A 22,927-nucleotide genomic window follows, 5' to 3' on the forward strand; every position below is an offset into this window, starting at 1 on the left:
GCTGTCCAGAGCTGACGTGACATGTACCAGGAGGAAGAGCGGGACACCTATTTAACTGGCCAACCCAGGGCGAGCAGGCTGGCATTTTATGCTATCCTAGTCTCCCACACCTGAAAGGCCCAAAACCTCACTGTGGGACACAAAATGATAAGGTCACTTGCTGCAGTTGGTGAGCGGCCTCATCAGGACTTTTTTTTAATTGAGGTGAAAATCACATAAAATCAGTCATTTACAGTGAACAACTAGGTGGCATTTAGTACATTCGCAATGTTGTGCAACCACCGCCTCTGTCTAATTCCAGAACATTTCTATCACCCCCAAAGGAGACTCCATTCCCATGAGCAGTCACTCCCCCACCCCTCCCCCAGCCCCGACAACCACTAATCTGCTTTCTGTCTCTGGATTTACCTGTTCTGGACATTTCACATAAATGGGATGGTTGTAGCCACCAGCCCCCGATAGACACATGGACCACCAGAAACCAGTGAGTTATAGGAAACATACTCTTTATTCAGCCAGCTGGGTCTGCCAGGGGTACGCAGACCCCAAATTAAGCAGCCCCGAAATGTAGAGGTACAGGGTTTTTAAGCCCTAAACCCCATTCTTCATCCTGTTTGAACACACAAGTCTATTTTTCTTCTTTTTACTGTCAACCCACAGGTCGGTTGTGCAAGCGGGGGGGGTACAGGAGCAGAAAGCTTATTGTTAGAATGTTATGTTCCTATGGGTGATAACCTATGTTCTCATGGGCGATAGCCAAGCAGTAATTTTCCAGCCAGCACATTCCCCATTGGCCTTAGCAGAAAATCAAATCCTTGATTCTTCACGTGGAATTTGCTCATAGCCTCTATTTTGTAATACGAAAAGTTTAATAGAATTAATTCTCTTCCTTATATATGCAAACAAGAAATCGAGGAAACATGGGCCAAAAGTTAACAAGAGGAGGAGGAGGATTAAAGGTCCAGCTACAGCAGATAGAAGGGTTGTTAGCCATGGGGACCAATTGAATATCTTATGAAACCAGTTATCTGATTCTAGTCTTTGTTTTTCCCTGGCATCTAAATTTCTCTGTTTACTAGTAGTAAACTTTCTCTAATAATTCCAGAGTTATTGGCATAGAAGCAACAGGTTTCACCTAGAGCCATACATAATCTGCCTTGTTCTAAGAATAATAAATCTAAACCTCTTCTATTTTGGAGGACTACTTCTGCTAGTGAATCAATTTGAAGTTCTAGCCTGCTGAGGTCAGTTAAGTTTAGGGGAGTTCCTATCCCGACATAGTAAGGGGGTTTTGGGTTTAGGCACAACCAGCAATCTTGTCCTATGTCTGGGGTGGTCTTATTTAAGACCTTGTGTATTGTTGTTAGCAAAGTTATTAATGTTCCTTCTGATTTTGGTTGTGGTTGGTCAAATGCCTGGGCTAAAGAGGAAAAAAGGAAGCAACAAAGGGTTAGACTTATGTATGCTTGAGTCTTAGTCTTAAGGGCCCGTCTTCCTGAGCTGTCCACTCTCGTGCTGCCTTCACATGGGAGTGATGAATCCATGATGGGATGCTGTCTACTTTAACTGCAGTGGGCGTCGTCAGGTAGACAGTGAAGGGTCCTTTCCATTTGGGTTCTAATCCCTTGGAAGTGAACTTCCGGATCCACACACAGTCCCCAGGCTGAAACTGATAGGGAAGTCCGTCCCCCGGGGCTGAGTGGGCAGCACGAACCCGGGACTAAATCTCCTTCTGTACACTTTGAAGGGCCTGTAAAGACTTAAGACAAGGTTATGTAGTTCTGCCTTTTTCTCATCTTATCTTCTAGGTACTAAAGGTGGGGGTTTTCCAAAGAAAATTTCAAGTGGGGTGAATCCATTAACATATGGAGTACACCTGGCTCGGAGAAGAGCAAAGGGGAGAAGTTCTACCCAGGTCCCACCAGTTTCTAATCCTAACTTGACTAATGCCTCTTTCAGGGTCTGATTCATTCACTCTACTTGGCCCGAACTTTTGGGGCCGGTAGGCGCAGTGGAGTTTCCATCGCAAATTTAGGTAGCTAGCCAATTGCTGTGATACCTTTGCTACGAAGGCTGGCCCGTCATCCGACCCTAAAGTTCTGGGGAGACCAAATCGAGGGAGAATTTCTTGTAGTAGTTTCTTAGTAACTACTAAGGCAGTCTCTTTCCTGGTAGGGAAGGCCTCTAGCCATCCTGAAAATGTGTCTATAAAAACAAGTAAACATTTGTAGCCCCCCACAGTCGGGGTTATCTCAGTGAAATCTACTTCCCAGTGGTCCCCCGGATAAGTTCCTCTTTCCCTATGCCTAGATTCTTCTATCTTCCCCTTCTTTGGATTAACTTGGGCACAAGCCGGGCATCGTGAGGCAATCTCCTCTGCAGTTCTTCTCCCTTCTAACAAGTGAAAGTAGGCGTCTAAAGCTTGGAGCATGTTAGTTCGCCCTAGGTGTGTGGTCTGGTGTAGTTGGTGGAGGAGAGTCCTTCCAAGGGCCGTGAGAGCCCGGTTTTTCCATCTGGGGTCATCCACCACCGCTATTGGTTCCTAGTGGCTACCTTATCTTGAAAATATATGTTCTCTTTCGCCGTATAGGTCGGAGACGGAGGCAGTTCTGGGTAAGGGACAACAGTCAGTAGAAGGGGGCCCCACTGGCTGTTCTTGCCTCTGCATCGGCTCTACAGTTTCCCTCAGCCTCAGGACTATTCCCTTTTTGATGCCCTTTACAAAGAACAATAGCAAGAGCCTTAGGCATCTATATGGCTTCAAGTAAGGCTAAGATCTCCCCCTTGTTCTTGATGTCCTTCCCAGCTGAAGTCAGAAGCCCTCTTTCCTTGTAGATGGCTCCATGTACGTGTGCAGCGGCAAAGGCGTATTGGCTGCCAGTGCATATTGTGACTGCCTTATCCTTTCCCCATCTTAGTGCCTCAGTGAGGGCGATGAGTTCTGCCTTTTGAGCAGAAGTCCTATGGGGAAGAGCCTGTGACCAGATGGTGCCAATTAGAGTTACGACCGCTGCCCCAGCATACCTCCTTCCTTCCTGCATGAAGCTGCTCCCATCCGTGAACAGAACTTCATCGGCCTCAGGCAGAGGGGAGTCTTTGAGGTCTGGCCGCGAAGAACACACAGCATCAGTGAAATCTATGCAGTCATGAACGGGGGTCTGGGGGTCTGGGTCCGGCAACAGATTGGCTGAGTTGATGACAGTAGCTTCAGATTTTAGCCATATGTTTGGGGTCATCTGGTGCCTCTCTGTTATTGAACACCCTCTGGGCTATCTCAACAAGTTGAGACAGGTTCATCCCTGCAAAACCTTCTAATTTTTGCGATTTACACCTGATATCAGGGGCTGCCTGAGTAGCAAAGGCTATATTAATTGCCCGCTGGTTCTCAGGAGACTCAGGATCAATGCGGGGTGTATACTCGGTACTCCTCATTCAAGAAACACTCCAGGGGATTCCGGAGGTCCCTGTATAACTTCAGTTACTTTAGAAAAGTTAGTTGGCTGACGAGCAGCCATTCTAATTCCCCCAATTAGAATCTGGTGGTACCGATCTAATCTGGTGGTACCGATCTAATGCCGTTCTGCCTGCCTGAGAATTGTGTCCCCAGTCTGGGTGGGTGGAGGGAAATTCCTCCTCAATCTGTTCCCCTGCCTCCTCAACTTTCCTCCTTCCCACAGCTATCTTTTGTGTTTCAGTCCAAATGCAGAATGTGTCCGCGTTCTTCCTCGGTGAAGAGGGTAATTAAAAGCTGTTGGCAATCATCCCAGGTGAGGCAGTGAGTCTGAAAGCCACTTTCTAAGAGTCCCATTAATGCCTGGGGTTTCTCAGAGAAAGGCGGATTCTGTGCCTTCCTGTTGTACAGGTCCTTAGTCGAGAAAGGCACATAAACCCTAAAGGGCTTGTCTTTGTGATGTCCCTGGGGTGGTGCTTCTCGCAAGGGGAGGATGGCTGGGGTGGTGGTATCGGCTGGTGCCCCACCCGGAGGCGGAACAGGAGGCCCATAGGGGTCACCTGCCCACGACTGAGGAGGTGAGGCGGTGCTATTTGGCCTCTGTGGTCCTGGATTATAGGGTGGGGGAAGGTCACTGTCCTCTGGTGGAGATTGGAGGACTGAGGGACTGGGCTGTCTAGAAGATTCAGTTGCCGTATGTTTCAGAGTGCCCACAACTAAGACTCGCACCCCCAGAGAAAGGGCACACCGGCGAAGCCAAGGAGAGGGGTTCTGAACAAGGTTTAAACCATTGATCAATGTAGAGAAACTGATCGGGATGTCCCCGGGTCTCCCATGACAATCTTCCAAACATTCCTCACTAAACCCCTGTCGAAAGAACCCTCCGGAGGCCAGTTTACATCAAAAGACAGCCACTCAACTTCACACAATGTTCTTAGTCGGCCTGGAGAAAACTTTATGCCATAGTCAGCTCCCTCTACAAACCCTTCTTTGAAATGTTGCAGGAGACACCCCAAGGGTGTCTTCTGTGAACTTGGGGCCTCCCGCCATCGCTTGTGCGGAAAACATAAGACGGAGACCCAGACAAGAGCAATTACTGGGGTGTAGGTGGACCGGGAGAGGTCCGCCACCTATAACCTAGACAAGACCAAAGACAATAGACAGAACCCGATAACAGGGCACAGGAGGTGGCGTCTTGCGGCCTGGCCACGGTCCAGGAGAATGACTGCGTCCAGTCTCTGCACGGACCCCCGGTGACCGGTCAACAGAAACAGGAACAGAAAGGTACCTTTTATCCAGACGTCGAGGCCTGGGAGATTCTCGTTGGGACCAGGAACAAAGAGTGTGTCCTAAAGGTTGTGTCCTTGACGATTGCACTGACCCTGTCACGGCATTCAAGGGCCCTGGAACGTCTCAGGTTGGCCACCCCTTTGAGTCCGTAACAGGGACAGCAACCGCTTTGGAGGCCAGTTCCTGTCTTAGATCCCAGGGCCACTCCCCGAGATCTCGCTGGGGCCTCCAAATGTTGTAGCCGCCAGCCCCCGATAGACACACGGACCACCAGAAACCAGTGAGTTATAGGAAACGTACTCTTTATTCAGCCAGCTGGGTCTGCCAGGGTCATGCAGACCCCAAATTAAGCAGCCCCGGAATGTAGAGGTACAGGGTTTTTAAGCCCTAAACCCCATTCTTCATCCTGTTTGAACACACAGTCTATTTTTCTTCTTTTTACTGTCAACCCACAGGTTGGTTGTGCAAGCGGGGGTTACAGAAGCAGAAAGCTTATTGTTAGAATGTTATGTTCCCATGGGTGATAGCCTATGTTCCCACGGGCGATAGCCAAGCAATAATTTTCCAGCCAGCACAGGATCACATAACATGTGGTCCTTTGTGTCTGGCTTCTTCCACTCAGCATCAGGTTTTAGAGGTCTGTCCATGTTATAGCATATGTCGATGTTTCAATCCTTTTTATGGCTGAGTAATATTCTACTGTGTGAATGAATCATGTTTTGTTTATGCTTTATCAGCTGGTGGACGCTTGAGTTGTTTCCACCTTTTGTCAATTGTGGCTAGTGCTGCTATGAACTTACACACACAAGCGTTGGTGTCAACACCTATTTTGGATTCTTTTGGGTCTCTACCTAGAAGTGTAATTGCTGAGTCACATGATAATAGTCTGAATTTGAACCCGGGCTTTGTGGCACCAGATTCTTCCCTGAGAACTTTGGCACCACTCTGGGAGTCTCTTGTCCTCCTGCTTTTGATATGGTGTTTCCTGGGCAAGCAGGGCTGGGTGTGTAGAGCTCACTCACTCCATGACTAGATATCTGGAGTGCCTGAATGTTTGATTAGGGTGGCGCGAGTTTCCTGCCACACCACAGATGGGCCCCGCCTGGTGGGGGAAGATAGGTGGGGTCGCTCTGTCAAGATTGGGCATTTGAGTTGAATTCAGGCTCCTTCCTGGCACCCAGGAATTTAGGAAAACTGGGGGTCCCATGGGGTGGTGAGGACTGTGAACTTAGGTCCAGGAGCTGATGCCCTGTAGGGGAAGACTGGGCCCCGCCTGGCTCCAAATGTCAAGCATTTATTTTGATAAAGTAGTGCTAAGTCCAGTTTGAAGCAATGACATTTCACAAGTCACCTTTCTTCCCATCATTGTATATCATGCATTTGGTCTATGCTGAGCACACTCCCCAGACCTCTCCCAACTAGATGAGCCAGGGCTCAGTTCCTCCTCTCCACAAATGGGGAAACAGAGGCACAGCCAGGACCTGCCCTCTCTTCTCAGATGAAACATGGCTGGGGAAGGAAATAGGGAGTGACTTGAACCATCACCTGGTTCACCCCTGTGGACCCAGATCTTCCAACCCCAATATGTCAAGAATGGAAACCTAGAAAATTAAACACAGCACCCGGTGGGACAGGGGCCAGGTTCAAATCTTCACCAGCCCCAATCCCAAGAATCTTCAAATCGGACTTGCATCTTCCAGAGCCTTTCCGAATGCCAGCATGGCCTCTGATGTCTGGGGGCTCAGGACAGGTTTGAGGGCTGGAACATTCGAACCCGCTACAGAGACCTGAAGAGCTATTGGGTTCAACCTGTCTCCATCCCTCTTTCAATCCTTTCTTCATTGAACACAAGGCGCTGGCCCGGGCCCCCTGCTTGGGGCTGGGAAGCTGTGCCTTGCACACCTCCAGTGGCTGGGATCTCACTCTTTGGTTGTGCGTCAGACCCAGGTAGAGTCTTGAGCCCCAGAGGACAGGGGAGTTCAGAAGAGCACAGGTCGGGGCGGGAGCGGGGCTGGTTGAGGGGGAAGGGGCAGGGCCAGGGAAAGAGAGGGCGGGGCCCGCAGGGGGAACCTCCTTTCAGTCGCCGGGAAACTCGGTCCAGGCTGGGAGAGAGGTACTGGCTGGAGGCGAGGCGCGGAAGCAAGCAGGAAGGATCAAGGTCGGGAGGGTGCGGGGCTCGCACTCAGGTGAAACTCTTACTCCTGGTCGCCAGCGAAGAGGAGCAGGGGTCGGGGACTGGACCGTGTCTGAGGGTGAGTGTCGGGGTTCCCCGAGGACCTGGTGGACTCCTCCGTGGTGGGAAGGAGGAAATGGGATTCTAAGGGAGCTCGGCAGCTGCGTGGGATTGGGTCTCCGCACGCGTTTACCGTGAAGCTGCCAGGAGATCCTGGACACCCCCTCAACCCTCCACTCCTGCCCTCATTTATCCCTAATTGTAGCCTGGGCTTTTCCAAGGCCAACTCAGGCCAGGAATAGCACCCCTGGCCCCAGGTGGGGTTTCTTCTTGTTTCTTGAAAAAACCGCAGCTGACTCCCTGGCCTCTTCCCATTGTCCCCAGCCTTGCTAGGCACTGGGCCATGTTCAGATCTGATCTGAGGACCCCAGCTCACAGCTTTTCCTGGGATTCAAGACCCTTGCTCAGCCAGCGACTGGTTGTGTGGCTTGGGCACTTTGCTCCTGGTCTCTAGACATGCCTCAGTTTCCCCTGAGGTAGAACAATGAATGACCCAGCTTCCATGAGGATGTACCAGGTGTTCAGCAGACAGAAGCTTTTTATAATCAGGGCACTTCTGGCCACTGGGGGACCTCAAGAGAGTGACCTTATGTCTCTGAGCCTGTTTCCCTAGGTGTCAAGTGGCGCTCATGGTATGGGACTGTGGTGAAGGTGAAATAAGTTGATAAGCCCTACAGCCACTCAGTGGGCACCCAGGGAATGTCAGCCATCGCAGCAATAACTATATGATTAACAATATTATTATTATAATTATATCATTAGCCAGGTTCCCAACCAACATTCCCTCTGGCTCAAACTTTTTTTCACATGGCCACTTTTCAAATAGGGAAACTGAGGAACCCACCCACCCTCCCACTGCCTTGATGCCAGGCCTCCTGTTGTTCAAATATGGGATTCAAGGCCCAAAGGGAGCTAGCAGGATTTGGGGCCCGCCCTGGGGCCACTGCTTTCTCTCAATGCCCTGTGGGCTCCCAAGGCTGCCACCACACCAGGCAGGGCTGAGGAGTCTGGAGGAAGGGATGTGGCCCCTGCATCAAACAGCTGGGGCTCCACCTGGCTTAGGTGATTAGTTGATGTTTGTCCAGCCCAGCTCGGACACTCTCCCTCACCCCCAGGGTGTGGCAACTGCTATCAGATACTCTGGCTGTGGGGAAGCCAAGAAGGGCCTGAGACTTCTCTGCTCCAGGCCAGAGCTCAAGGAATTCAAATAAGCTGGCCTGGCTCCAGGAGATAAGGTGTCACTGGTGACTTCTTTTCCCGCCACTCCCCTCTAACGTCCAGATTGGGGCAGCAGCATGACTCCACCCCCAGACCCCTGTGAAGCAGGGGGGATGCCCATTGTCAACTCTCCTTATCGGGCTTAATTGCCCCACCCCCCATGATGGAGAGCTCACTATTGACATAGCAAACTAAAGGAAGTCCAACCAGGTGGTGGGTGGTTAAAGGCCGAGATTGGTTTCCCACTTGACCTTCTTTGAATGAGTTCTTTGACCTCCCTGGCCTGTTTTCCTATTCATAAAAACGAGTCTACCTCAATCTTACCTCCCAGTGCAGGTGTGGAGTGTAAATGAGCACATGATGGAGAGGCCACACAAGGGACCTGATGTGTTAACTCTGATCCTAATTATGCTACTCACTGTGTTCTCATTCATGACATTGATCTCTGTGTGACAGAAATAATGTGGAGACTGCAGGGCTTTAAACACAAGGCCTGGAGGAGGGCCCTGACTGGCCTAAAGGTCTGGGGTCCTTTAGGAGATTCCCAGAGGAGGGGCCCATGAGACCTCAGTTTCCCCGACTAGGAAATAAGCCCAGAAATGCTTTTTGAGGCTTGACTGGGGCAGGGCTGGCATTTAATCAGGAACTTCTGTCCAGCCTCAGATTACTTCTGGACCTTTCCCAGGTGCCCTAGGCAGTTTCTATAGTAAGGGAGGACCAGGTCATCAATGAGTAATCTGTGATAATCCTAGGACCAAAAACAGGTTTTGAAGATCTAAAGGGTTTATTTAACCTTTCTCACCCCACCCCTTCTTCTACACTCAAGCATTCACAAATGCAAATGTCAGGTATATGTTTGCACAGGCCACCTGCGCACATAGTTTGATAAAGCCAAGTCTGCATAACATGCCTCTCTAAAGAATTATCTTTAGTGGGCTTTTTCTTCTTCTTTTTCTTTTAACAAAAACCACTCATGCTCCTCATAAAAAGGGACCACCCCATCATTACATTACTTGTAACATCATTACAAGCTGTTACAAATCCGTGAGGGATGACCCTCAAGTTCAGCAGGTCGAAGTCCAAATTCCACCAACCCTCCTTGGACTCATTGGTCTGTGTGACTTCTGGTACGTGGGTGTCCTCTCTGTGCCTAGCTTGCCCACCTGGGAACTGGAACCGAGGGCCCCCCTGGAAGGTTCAGCAAGAGTCACAGGAGCTTATCCACAGGCCAGGGACTCATGCCCTTTCCTGTAAGTTCTCCAACTACTATCCTTGAATCTCCAGAAAATTTGTCTTGTGCACTGCCTCTCTGCCCCACATTAGCACATCAGCTCCATGAGCACATGGTTTCTCTGTGTCAAGTGGTCTGTGTGCCCAGAACCTAGACCAGGGCGTGGCACACACCAGATGCTCAGAGAAGTCATTAGTGTGCAAGTGATAATGGTGGCTGATGATATTACTATTGTCATTGTTGGCACTTCATAAATGAGTGACTTGTAGCAAAGATCACTGCTTAGTCCTCTAGCCTTTCCAAGGAGTCTGGTCATTAGGCACATAGATGGGGTTCTTCCAAGTGCTTCTGTCACCCTTACCCCTCACCTCTCCTTTTTGCAGCCCCAGAATTTTCCATGACCCAGTCAAATTCCAGGGGACGGTTGGTGAAAGTGCAGGAGCAATGATGACCACAGTGACACTGATATTCAGCACCTGCTGGGGGGTGAACAATGAGTTGCATCTGACACCATCCAACTTTGCAGGCTAGGATGCTGAGGCCTAGAGGTCCCAGGATGGTCAGCAGCCAGGTCGAGACGTCCTTTCCCAAAGGCCCCCACAGCTGCTTCAAGGGCATCAGCCCTCTCAGTCCTCTCAGCTGCTGGGTGAAGAGGCAAGAAACTTTTTTTCCTGAGTTGGATACTAAGACTCAGTAAGTCAGCTGGAGTTTGAGTCCCTGGAGCTGGAGCTGGGGTGGGGAGGGCGGTGAGGGTGTGTCTGATGGGTCCAGAGAAGGATCCAGGACTCATCCTCTCTGAACCTCAGTTTCCTCATCTGGAAAGTGGAAGCATCATGTGGGAATCACCTTGAGGCCTCCAAGTCAGTGTCAGGCAGGCCTCCCATGGTCTTAAGATAGCACAGGGTGAGGAGTGGGCAGGTCCAGGCCCGAGGGTGTGAGCAGGTGGGCCCTTCGCACTCCCTCATGAGTCTCAGCCTCTCTGCCTTCCCTGCCTCCCCAAAGGCAGTGACACTAGCAAGGTAGGCAGGACAGAGTTACCTGGAGCCACACATGCCTGAAGCCTTACCAGTCCTTGGCTGTCACCTTATGGTATAGACAGAGGATGTGTGGCCAGAGTACTGTCATCAATGGAGAGAGACTCCTAATTAATTCTGCTGAGTGGTCAGCCCCTTCTATATACTGTAGTATCTCATTAATATTCAACAAGTCATTAATATTTCATACTGTATATGCAATGAGTCATGAATATTCAGTAGCCATGTATATTAGTGCCTCAGGACTGTTCAGTGGCTTGTTCATATTCATTGTGACAATATGAATATTAATTTGTGCATCATGAATGTGCCTTGCAACTATTAATTGTTGCCTTACCATTATGTTGTATATCATAAATACTGGGAGCCTCCTGCATATTTATCAGGTCATTAATATTCAGCACTTTGCTAACAATCAGTGCTTCTTGCCCATTAAACTCATAATGAATATTTCAATGTCATGAATATTGGGCTCTTTAGCACATTAGAAATATTTGGAGCCTCCTAGTACTACCCCCTGAATCTCCTGAATTCTCCCAGCCCCTCCGCCCCTACTTATTTATGTGGCAGCTGTCACCTGCACTGGGGTTACGCTAAAGCGAAGCATGCAGAAATGGCTGCTATTAGGTGGGTCCTCATTAGTATTTTTACCTTAGGCAACGAACACCAGTGAGTGTCACATGGGGACACAGCTATTGGGGTAAGACATCGGGTCCGACTTCTGGGGCTCTAGGCTGGTTGAGGAGATGGACAGGAGAGAAATGAGTAGATTTGTCCAATGTGCTGACAGCTGCAGAGAGAAGCAGAGCCGGGGCAGGGTGTTTTAGCTGGGAGGTTAGGGCCCCTCTAAGGAGGTGATTTCGGGCTGAGTCTGAAGGTCAGGGAGAACCAAGGGGAAGAGCAGGAGGATAGGGCATCCTAGGTGGAGAAACTGGCAGTGTAAAGGCCCTGTGACAGGGCTGAGCCTGGGTGGTTGCTAAGGAGCTGTGAAGAGGCTCATGTGGCTAGAGATGACAAGCAGGGCAGAAGTCACTGAGGCAGAGAAGAGCTGAGAGGTTCTATACCTGGCAGATGTACCTCAGGGCGAGGCTCTTGGGTCTTGGCCAATGAAAACATGTGGCTTTTCCGTGGATACTGGAGGAAGCAGATTCTGGGTAATGATGAAATCGCACTGGTATATGGAGGGCAAACAGCCCCAAGCAGGATCTCTGGCAATGTCCACTGGTGCACAATCCCAAGTGACCCCAATGTGTGTGCATGTGAGGGGGGTCTCTGCACACTCATGTCCTGATGAGGAAACAGGCTCCGAGGGGAAGCAGCTAGCCAAGTTCAACTCAGGGCAAAGAGGGACCACACGACAATGAATTTGATCTCTCTGCTCCCTGCTCGCACACCCTCCATCTCAGCCTTGCATCCGATGTCTTTACAGAGTCTGGCCCCACATCCCCTAGCCTCATAAATCACTCACTCTCTGAATTCTACTTTTCAGCAAAATAAACTGTGTGCAGTTCCTTGAAAACGGCTGTTTTCCTTCCCCTCCATGCTGTTGCGTTTGTTATTTTCTCCACTGGAATGCCCTTTGGTGAACTCCTATACATCCTTCAAAGCCTCAGCTTCAATATCCTGGCCCCTTCTTCTGGCCCAGCCCTGATCCCACATGCGTCTGGATTTGTCTTCATCAAATCAGGGGCTTCCAGGAGGACAAGCCAGGGATTGAGGCATCTTAGGTTCCCCAGGACCTATTTGTTAAATAAACCAACAAATGAATAAATAGTTTTCATATGTGTGTTTTGGGATAAGAGCTGCTGAGACCCTTCTTAGAGCCGAAGAACCTGGAGACAAAATGGGTTGTTTCTGTAGTAATGCAAGGCACCCACTTGGGACAATTCTCTGAGCCCCACTTCCCCATTTATAAAATAAGGGTGACAGTTCCCCCAGAGTTGTTCAGACCCCATACACTTCAGAATAAGCAGCTATTTGGGCTTCAGCAAGTCCAGTCATTTTGTTTTACAACGAGACCTGGAGGATCTTGGGTGGGGATCAGGGATACAAACCCAAGCCTGAGAGGAGCTTCTCATGGCCACAGAGTTGTTGCCCAATCACTTGGAGGAAGTACTACCAAGAGGTGCCCATTCCTCAGCAAAGCCAAGACCCTAACCCCAGCATCTCCCACAAAAGGCGTGTGGTCCCAGCCCCTTCAGATGGTGAGACCTATGAGGACAGGTTGGTGACTACCTAGGGTATAGCCCACAGAGGCCCCCAGTGTGGTTTACTGGGCCAGTGAATCCTCAGCACTCCCAGGCCCGCTGAAAGGGAGGCCCAGTAGTTCTTTCTCATGCCAGTCAGGATGTAGGATGTTGTGAGATGGATGATATTTCCTGCTTGAGGTTTTAAAGGGCTGCGAGTTGGCAGGGGGCCTTGGCGGATGGAAAAGGGAAGCAAATCTTGGATGCATTAATGAAGGTCTAGAGTGTGGGGGTGGGGGTGGGGTGGGGAGCAGCGGAGGAGAAGCGAGCCTCCCTCCCCTGCCTCTGACTTGAATTCTTAGACCTGATCAGGAACCTCACGGCGGTGAGGGGGGGCGGGGGGGCGCTGGGTGGGGTAGCCCTGAGATCCCTCCATTTAGAGAAACCATAGACCTTGTAAGAAAAAGTTAGGAATGCAGGTTGCCAACAAAGAATGTTTCATATGCAAAGAGTTCTGACAAGAAAAAAGAATTCAAGGAAAAGAACAGACATTAAAGGAATGAATTAAAACCAAATGGCCACCCCAAGAAGTTCTATTTTGCCTTGATACCCTGATCCCGGTAATCTGAGCCATTTAGTTCTTTTACCTCCTTTCAGGCCTTCCCCCTCTTCAATGCCCAGATTCAGGGTGAGTTGTAAATATTTGTATTTGCTGAGGCGTCTTCCTTTGTTTTAGAGCCCTCGTTTAGAATTTATGAAATACATTCCCAGTGAACTGATTCTTGGCCATTTAGGTTTGATTTTTCTACTTAATAAATGTTTAATAAATATATAAATGATATATAAATAAGCAATAATAAATCCCATAAGTACTCCCTCCATGTGGTGAATTTCTATAAACCTACATTAAGGTTCTTTACTCACTGGTTCTCTTCTGACTGTCCTTTATTTTGAGTTCTCTATTCTGGTTTCTGTCAGTTTAGACCAGGATTTCTCAGCCACAGAGCTTATGTTCTAGTGGGAGAGATGGACAAGAAACAATACATTTTAAAAGTTTCATATATTTTAGAAGATAAGCACTGTGGAAGAAAGAAAAGGTAGAATGGGACGGGGAGAGGGGGGTCGGTGAGATGGTGTATCCTGAGGAGGCCTCCCCAAGAAGAGGACATCCGAACAAAGGAAGGAAGTGAGGGAGAGAGCTGCGTGCAAATCTGGAGGAAAGCATGCCAGGCAGAGGGAATACCCGTGCACAGGTCCTGAGGCAGGGCCATGCCCAGCATGTTCGAGGTTAAGATCTTCACAACACTCATATAGAGTTCATTCCCCCCTATTTTACATGGAGGCTCAGAGAGGTCCAGCTTCTTTCCCAAGGTTACACAGCAGGACCTAGAATCTGAGCCTCGTTTCTGGGTGGCATATCTAGAGAGGCCTGATTCAGGCAATGTGCCAAGAGAGCAATGGGCATGTTGGGGAAGTGGCCTCATGGATTGGGGAGGGAAGCCCTGTCCCTACCTCCAGCATCAATTAGTCGCTCTAGATGGAAATAGGAAACCACTTTCTTGCTCGCTCCCAGGCAATAGCTGGCTAGGGTTGCCTGGGGCAGGAGGGGGTTCATCAGAACTTCATGACTGCCTTATACTGTTCCAGGTGCAAGTGGGGAGAACAAGGAGACCCCAGACCAGCACAGATATCTTGAGGCAGACTGAGGTAAGTGCTGAGGTTTACATATTCATTCAACAAACACTCATTGAATGCCCACTAGGTGCCTGGTGCTGGGAGTTCCCTTCATGCCTGTATAACCTTGTGAGGTGGGGGTTGTTCAGATGCCCCCTTTATAGCTGAGAAGGCCAGGGTGTGGAAGGCATGCAGCCAAGAAGTGATAGAGTTGGTACTTAAACTCAGGAATTAAGGTCCAGAGTCTACACCCCTCTGGGATGAGCCAATAAGTGTTTGCTGAATGGGTAAGTCCTGCTTGGGTCTAATCGAGCACTTTCATGCTGCAATAAAAAAACAGATCCTCAAATTTAGGGGTGAAAACAGCTCAGACACCACCTTTCCAGAAAAAAGGACTTTGAGGGAGTCCAGGGAAGCCTGGAAGGGAGACCAAGGGCTCTGCCTGGATAAGGAGAGGGAAAGTTTCAGGAGGAGGAGGAGAATTAGAGCTGGGGCTGGAAGGATGAATATTTGCCAGAGAGAAACTTAATGAGTTTACTTTTATTCATAAATCAATTCAAACACTCCCTGCTTCCCCCATGTGTCTACTTCATGCTGGGTGATACCAGGACCCCCCAAGAAGCCACCAGCCTTGGGAAGACAAAGCCAGACACAGACACCCCCATGGGATCAGGACTGGGCCAGAGTGGGAGACAAGGTCAAAGGTGCCAAACAGGGAACCAGGACTCTTCCTCAGTGCTCAGATAGAACTTCCCAGAAAACGGATCATTTAAGATGGGTTTTAAAAGAGGAATAGAAGTTTGACAAGGAAAATAGCTTTGTTCTGAGACATGCTGGGCCTGAAGGGGCCCAGGGGCCATGCTCGGGTCACAGGATCATTAAAAATTGTCAAAAATAATGAATAATGATTATATCAGAATCTCAGAACCTCAGAGCTTTCTAGAGGGGCAGGTGAAAAGGGGAAGCAGCTCTCGACTGATAAAATGAGAGTTCTCTTAGAAAATCGGAGCCCACAGGGAGGCAGGGACATGAGGGGGATCAGGTTGGATTGGGAGGGAAGTGATTCTGGGCACACTGAGTCTGGGGGGCTCATGTTGGCATTCCCAGTGCCTCAGTTTTCTTTGTAAATATTAAATCTGCAGCAGGGCCTGGGCAGCTGTCAGAGCCAACCAACATGGGTTGGGGTGCTGGAAGAGGTGGGGTGCTGTGGACGAGGTGAGAGTGAATCTCACTATTTTACCAACCTGAGCAACTGTAGGCAGCAACCCGATGCCGGGGTCCACGGGTAGCTCAGAAAAAGTGCTTGCCCATCCAGGATCTTCAGTGAGTGTTATTCTCCCCCAGAAACTGCCTGGGGACCCATTGGACCAATCTCAAACCTTGGTGACCAGGATGAAGTGTCTCCGGCTCCTGCGGACAGGGGCGGCTCTGGCTGTGGCTCTGGCTGTGGCCCTAGGCACCTTCACTCTCTTCCTCCTCTGTCCGCATATGTCACCACCCTCCTACCCGGACCTGAAGGAGCCCCCGGTCACCCCCACGGCTCAGACTAGGACTCCTCCGCCCTCCCGGCCCCCGCCCGCCCCCTGCCGGGCGAACTGGTCAGTGGCAGAGCTGCCGGACTTCAAGCAGCAGCCGAAGCACGTGCGCAACTTCCTGCTGCACAAACACTGCCGCGACTTCACGCTGCTGCAGGACGTGCCGCCGGCCAAGTGCGCGCAGCCAGTCTTCCTGCTATTGGTCATCAAGTCATCACCAAGCAATTACGAGCGTCGTGAGCTGGTGCGGCGCACATGGGGCCGCGAGCGGAAGGTGCGGGGAGTCCATCTGCGCCGCCTCTTCTTGGTGGGCACGGACCCCAACCCGCTGGAGGCCCGCAAGGTCAACCAGCTGCTGGCAATAGAGGCGCGGGCGCACCATGACATCCTGCAGTGGGACTTCGAGGACTCTTTCTTCAACCTCACGCTCAAGCAGGTGGGCCGGTGGGGATCCCGTGATCAGGGCCACTTGTCCTTCCTGTCTAGATGGCCACCACCTTCTCTGAGGGGCCCAGGGGACCAGCAACCCCCCACTGAACCCTCTTTACTGTCCTCATGGTGATGTGAAGTCCTTGTCCTCTAGGGGAGGCGGGGAGAAAGAGCAGGGTGCCTCCAGATTACAAGCCTGGTTCTAGGGGCCTAATGACCGGGGTTTGATTTTAGGCTCTGTTGCTGTTGATGATGGTTCACCTCTCTGTGCCTCAGTTTCCTCATCAGGAAAACTGAGATATTAATTGGACTCACCCACCTCTGAGGGCTGCTGTGAGGAATACATGAGATGATATTTAGAAGGCACCTGGACCAGTGCCAGTCACTCCACTTTGGCAGTGGGGTGGAGGGGTGGAGGAAGGGGGCGTGGGACAGAACACATCTTGTTTATTTGGTCTGGTTCTGTCTCCTCCTGAGGCCCAGGTCTGTACAGTAGGTGCTCAATAAAGACATTTTGGATGGGTAAGAACCCATGAGAGGTAGAGAGAATTTACCTGCAGAGGAGAAATTGGAGGCTCCTAGGACCCGCCCAGGTTGGGAGGAGTGGGGAGTAGAGGGGTGAAGCAAACAGAGTAGTGACCTGGAACAGGTTCCTGCTTCTAGTAGTCGGTGCAGACAGGTATCCATTCAAGGAGTGGAGGGGCGGAGCAAGCAGAGTAGAGACCCAGAACAGGTTCCTGCTTCTGGTAGGTACAGACAGGTTCTGAGTGGCCACTTCTGTGTTATGTGACCTTGCTCAAGGCATTTTTCTGGACAGCCTCAATTTCCTCAGCTGTAAATGGGACTGAAAGCAGGGAGGGCCCCGAGGACGGTGCCCCTCAGGCACCAAAGATTATTATGGGGGAAACTGAAAGCAAGGCAGACAGAGGTGCAGGACCCTTCAACATGCCATGTTCTTAACACAAAACACCAAAGCATGTGGTAAACATCAACTTGACAAAAATAAATTCAGCCCCTATGAAGCGTTGAGCCCACACTGGGTGCCGGGGAGATGGCACAGGTAGAAGATATAGCCCCCACCCAGGAGCTGCCCAAAGTCTGGTGGGGAGGTAGCTGTTCAACGACAGTCATCCAAGTAATTATGTAACAGCAGTATTTAGCCAGGCAGAGTGGGAAGGAATAGCAATAAATGTAAATGTGACAATTTTCAAGCACTTCTTGGCGCTTTACAGAACATTGTCCCTGCGGATCCCCAACACTCCTGGAGGCAGATCTTGAGATGAGACCTGAATGAAAAGTTGGAAACTGAGGCACAGGGAGGAGCAGTTGGTTGCTGAGTTCACCCCACAGAGTGGGTCTTTGAACCTAGGCTAGGTTAACGGGGGGACACATTCTCACCTGGGCTAGCTGGGCTGGGGCGGCCAACGGAGACCCAAAGCTGATCGCCTCAGCCCTTGAGCCCACATGCCCTGTCCACCCTCCTGCAGGTGCTCTTCCTGCAGTGGCAAGAGACTCGGTGCACCAACGTCAGCTTCATACTCAACGGGGACGACGACGTCTTTGCACACACAAACAACATGGTCTCCTACCTGCAGGGCCACAACCCTGACCACCACCTCTTTGTGGGGCACCTGATCTACAACGTGGGCCCCATCCGGATCCCCTGGAGCAAATACTATGTGCCAAACATTGTGACACAGGAAGAGTCCTACCCACCCTACTGCGGGGGTGGTGGCTTCCTGCTGTCCCGCTTCACGGCTACTGCCCTGCGCCGGGCCGCCCGCACCCTGGACCTCTTCCCCATCGATGACGTGTTCCTGGGCATGTGCCTGAAGCAGGAGGGTCTGAAGCCTGCCTCGCACAGTGGTATCCGCACGGCCGGCGTTTGGGCCCCCTCGGCACGGCTGTCTTCCTTTGATCCCTGCTTCTACCGGGAGCTGCTGTTGGTGCACCGCTTTTTGCCATATGAGATGTTGCTCATGTGGGACGCACTGAGCCAGCCCAGCCTCACCTGTGGCAAGCAGATGAAGATCTATTGAGGTGGTATCAGGGCCCCCAGCCTCCAGGATACTGTGTCCACCTCCACAGGAAGGGACAGTGTCTTTCTCCCAGGAAGCTGAGGCCTTTGTCCTTCTAGGGCATAGGGGAGTGCCAGGAAGGATTTGAAGAGTGAATAGTTTTGCTGACAAACTCCGATACATCTTTCAAAACCAAGCCTCTACTGCTTAGACCATGTTCCGTTATCCTCCGAGACTCTCAGCTGAAGGGACCATCTCTTTCCATGGCAGATAGTGGCAGAAGCGCTTATGCCAGGGTTCCAGCTGCTATTGCTGCTTCCAGCCCATTCGAGTCAAGTTCCCACATCCTAGCTCCAACCTAGATCATGGGCTAGACCCTAAACAGTGGCCAGCCTCTCCTTAGTAATGAACTTGCAGTAGTTGAACTGTAGGCAAGTTTTGGCCATGGTTCAAGGCCAATTAGGAATTCCTCGGTTTACATGTAGCTGAAGAGAGAAGCATTTTTCAGCCAGAGAAAGCGGGGTTCAGTTCCTGACTCCTCCCTGGGGCCCCTCAGATGGTAGGAGGGGCCAGAGAGGTCATGAATGGGGCCACCCCCTCCCTGGCTGTGATATCAAGTGCTCCAGTGGCGGAAGCATTGGACAAAGGAGGGACACAGCTGTCTGTCTCAGGCTTTAGGGACTCAGAGTGTCTGGAGTCCCTGGCAAGACCCAGCCGCCACACCTAGGCTCCCCAAGAATTCAGGAAACAGTATTTGGACCAGAGGGGTCTTCACTGGGCCTACGGCCAGACTGTACATGCATCCTAGTACCCAGAGAAAGAGATTCAGGTCCCAGAGTGGTCCTGAGCTATTGGGACCCACAACTGTCACCCACCCCAGTGTGTCTTTTGAATTGGAAAGATCCAAGCCAGCCAGTAACCCCTAGCCCTACTGGTCTTGGACAGATGCCTGCGACTCGGGCCTTGCAGGCATTGGAGTGGTAGCAGGGTCACCTCAGACAGCAGAGTACAGACTGGGAAGTGGATCCTCAGGAAATAAAATGTTTTGTGAAGACCTGGAGGTCTTTTTAAGTGTTTAAAAAGTTTTAACTCAGACCAATCTAAATTCATTTGTAAAAGTCTCATTTTCAGTAGAAAATATACACTAATGGACAAAGCGAGGCTGCAGGCGTCTCTGTCAGGCAGCTGTGACCTCACCCCATCCCTGCTCACATACATGCCATGACACCCTGTTGCTCTCAGCTCATAATCCTCCCAAGACTGATCTTCACTGCCAGCTCAACGGCAGACTCAGGAGAGAGAAGCACAGGGTGATTCTGCTCCTGTCTGCATGGGACACAGGACCTCTAGCCTCTGCCTCCTGCTTCTGGCAAGGCCCCTTCCCAGTCATCCCCAAGCTCCCCTTTCCATCCTGGCTCACTTCCTTCCACTAGGTCTATGGCTCCACTGTCTTCTGTCCTGCCTCCTCTCTCCTCTTTATTTATTGTGCATCTACTGTATGCTGCACACCTTGCCCTGTACTCTCTCCCAGCCTCGTGGAAGGGTCAGCAAATACAGACCTACCTTGCAGCAAGGTGGTCACATTATACAATCTCCACCTCAGAATGAAGGCAGGATGCAAATGAAAAGAATCGTCAGAGTTGGATCAAAAAATATCCACTGTGACCTCATTCAGACATTTGTGTGTCTGTTCACCATTAAGTGGGTGTTATGTGACATTAAGGCCCCACATGAGTCTTGACAGAGACCTGAATTTCAAATCCCGCGCTTGGCCATTCCCTCCCTGTCTGACCTTGGCAAGCAGCCATCTCCCTAGGCCTCAGTTTCCCCACTTTGTATTGTGATGCCTCTGGAATTGTTGTCAAGCTCCTGGAAGTGTCAGTGGGTTTATGGCTGCCAGAAGCCAAGCCCACATGAGGAATGATCCCGGCTTATCCATTTTTCTTGAGAAAATGCAAAAAACTGCTTTGAATTCTGCAGGAATTTTATTTTCTATTGGGGAGATGGCAAGAGGGGGCGTCACAAATGCAAAGAGAGTAGCGCCTGGGGCTCCTCAGAAGTGAGGACATTTGGCCCTCAGTGTCTAGAATCTCTATAAAAGCAAGGATCCTCCAAGCCAGAGTTGAGTGTGTTTTCTTCTCCAGTTGTCCCCACAGAGGACAGGTGACCTGGGGGAACACGTGAGTGCCCTGTCCCAGGAGGTAATCAACAATGTTCCTCCAGATGTGGGGCTTTATGGTGCTGTATGGCTTCAGGAGCTCATCAGACCCGATCTTCTGAGCTCCCCCAAGGTCGTGCCCCAGGAGGGCTCAGTGGGGACAGAGGGTCAGCAGGTCCTGCCGGGTGCAGCCACTGAGGCAGCAGTGGCGGGCAGGGTTGACAGCAGCTGCCCTGCGATGGTGGTGATGTTGAGAGGCCTGGAGCAGGGGCTGTGGGGCAAGTGCCACCATGGGGTCCCTGTCATCCACCAGCCCATGGAGGAGATGTCGTCCTTCCGGCCATTGCAGCAGCTCACCTGGAGACAGTAGAGTTCAGCATGGATGGGGGGCCCCAGAGGACCCCTACACTGCGTGCACACCCCTGCATGCTCATATCATGCTGAAACGTCCCACCAAACATTTGTCATGCACAAAGTAGAAAGTGAGCACTTATTAAGTGCCTACTATATATCAGATACAGATTTAATTCCCAATCGAGGTGTGTGCGCTCTTGACCCATGCCCACATTTGTCCCCAGCTGTGCGCACTCCCATCTGCCACCTATCTTGTGGACACAGATGCTTCGCAGGGCAGAAAGACAGCATGGGTGACGTGACACGTGTGCACAGGTGAGCGAGCAGTGGCCACACACACACATACACACACACACCCTAGGGTGAGCACACACAAGTACATCCTCTCAAACCCTCCCTCCCAGTCCTCCCCACCCTTCTGTGAGCCTCTGTACACCCATCTGCACCCACGTCACACAGATGCACTCAGGACGCACAAGTGTGTGATACGGATGTGCACATATCTATTTTATGCCCTCTGTAGCAGGGCCAGGACTAAGGGAGGAGAGCGAGCACTGGTCTTGATGCACAATTTAAGGGAGCGCTAAAACTCAACAATCAAGATCGATAATATTTTAATGCAATATTTTTAAAAATCAAAATTAATTAAAAAATGCATGAAGATCAAAACACTGAAATGGTAAATAAAGAGGCGATATCACCGTGCATTTTGAAGACTCTGACTCGTTCCTCTCGCCTGGCACTGGTTCCCTCTCTGCGCGAGACAACTTCCGCGGATTTGCACTCACCGCGCAGCCAGCAGTGCAAATCCGCCCACCGCCCCGCCGCCCACTTGCGCCCCGTGCACCTGCCCCACTAAGAGACCCAGGAGCACAGTCCCCGCCAGTCTCACTCACGGTTGCTACCAGCCACGAGCCGCCCGCCCTCGAGGGACCAGCGCGGACCCCCGCACACGCGCACCAGGGCGCGCACGAAGTGGTGGCCACATAGCTTCTCTGGCGCCTCCGGGGCAGACTGGTGGTCCAACGCCAGTGCCAGGACCGGGCCCAGCAGCACCAGTGCCCAGGGGAGCGGGCGGGGGTCCATGACGGCTGGAGGCACCGAGGCTGGCACCCCGCTTATAGGCGCCCAGCCTGCCCCAGCTGGAGACCTTGGAGAGGGAACCGAGCATGCTGCAGGAGGGCCCAAGGAGAAGGCCAAGGGCAGGGTCAGGGCAAGTACAGTGTAAGCCCTGACTTTGGGTTTTCTCTTTTTTGTAATGTGAATGCCTGACTTAGTTAAGCTTTGATTACAGAGGCAACCACCTCCGTGATGGCAATCTCCAGTAAACACATGCCAACTTGGCATCTAGATGAAGTGCCAGGTGACCTTTCCTCCCCCATCCTGGGGGAGGGGTCTCCTCTGTTTTAGAGATCTTGGTTGATTTTGATAACTGACTGGACCACTTGTTTTTTCTTTCTCTTTTTAAATTGCCACTCTCATGTTTTAAATTCACCAATAAAGGATGAGTTTGTGAAACCTTAGCACCCCCATCTACACTCCTGCCCCATCCTCCACCCCATTGAAAGCAGAACTCCAGGCCTGTGCATATTCTCTCTCTCCACCTGCTACTTGTGTGGCCCCAGGTGTGCTGTATCATTTCTAGATCTTATAAGTAATAAACTTTATTTGTTCAAAATTCCCTTATGGTTACTGATGAAGGGTGTCTTGCAATTATAATAACGAACACAGGGGCTGGTCCAGCCACAACATTGGTTATTGATAGGCTGAGACGAGAACAAAACAGTGAGGATATCTCTCCCTGGACCAGGGCCTCAGGTGTACCTCTACCAGGTGAACCTCTGGCTGAGGAGTCTTTATTATTTTTAACCACTTTAAAGAAGTGAAATAGAGAAGCTGAGAAATAATAATTCCATAGGGTAGTGGGTGGGGCACATCCTTCCAACCAAGACCAGGGATATCCAGAATCTTGATGTCCTATTACTGTAAACATAAGGAAATTGAGGCTTAGAGAGGGTACCCCACACTTGTCCAAGTTTGAAGGAGGCTGGGCCCTGGGCCTGGGGGTGCTGGCCTTCTCTGCCTCTTCCACATCAGGGTTCCCTCAGCTTGGACA

General features: G+C 50.9%; 2 protein-coding genes across 2 annotated transcripts; one reads left to right on the top strand and one right to left on the bottom strand.

Moving 5' to 3' along the window:
- Positions 1–6,767: 6,767 nt before the first annotated feature.
- Positions 6,768–19,353, top strand: B3GNT3 (UDP-GlcNAc:betaGal beta-1,3-N-acetylglucosaminyltransferase 3). The gene is made up of 4 exons (XM_039867819.1): positions 6,768–6,993; positions 14,291–14,350; positions 15,662–16,288; positions 17,769–19,353. The coding sequence occupies exons 3-4, from the start codon at positions 15,710–15,712 to the stop codon at positions 18,318–18,320; spliced, it is 1,131 nt and encodes a 376-aa protein (XP_039723753.1). The 5' UTR covers positions 6,768–6,993; positions 14,291–14,350; positions 15,662–15,709; the 3' UTR covers positions 18,321–19,353.
- A 1,196-nt stretch (positions 19,354–20,549) lies between these two features.
- On the bottom strand, positions 20,550–22,364 carry INSL3 (insulin like 3). The gene is made up of 2 exons (XM_039867821.1): positions 21,708–22,364; positions 20,550–20,814 (listed from the first exon to the last, which is right to left on the bottom strand). The coding sequence occupies exons 1-2, from the start codon at positions 22,156–22,158 to the stop codon at positions 20,609–20,611; spliced, it is 657 nt and encodes a 218-aa protein (XP_039723755.1). The 5' UTR covers positions 22,159–22,364; the 3' UTR covers positions 20,550–20,608.
- Positions 22,365–22,927: the final 563 nt, after the last annotated feature.

This window comes from Pteropus medius, unplaced genomic scaffold, assembly GCF_902729225.1.
Source record: "Pteropus medius unplaced genomic scaffold, Ma_sr-lr_union100, whole genome shotgun sequence".
Classification (NCBI taxonomy): Eukaryota; Metazoa; Chordata; class Mammalia; order Chiroptera; family Pteropodidae; genus Pteropus; species Pteropus medius.

Bases quoted from the DNA above. Each gene is read 5' to 3' on its own strand.
- B3GNT3 (XM_039867819.1), top strand. From the start codon at position 15,710: ATGAAGTGTCTCCGGCTCCTGCGGACAGGGGCGGCTCTGGCTGTGGCT. The intron at 16,289-17,768 runs GTGGGCCGGTGG...ACCCTCCTGCAG, and splicing joins TCAACCTCACGCTCAAGCAG to GTGCTCTTCCTGCAGTGGCA.
- INSL3 (XM_039867821.1), bottom strand. From the start codon at position 22,158: ATGCCAAGTTGGCATGTGTTTACTGGAGATTGCCATCACGGAGGTGGT. The intron at 20,815-21,707 runs GTGAGTGAGACT...TACTGTCTCCAG, and splicing joins GCTCGTGGCTGGTAGCAACC to GTGAGCTGCTGCAATGGCCG.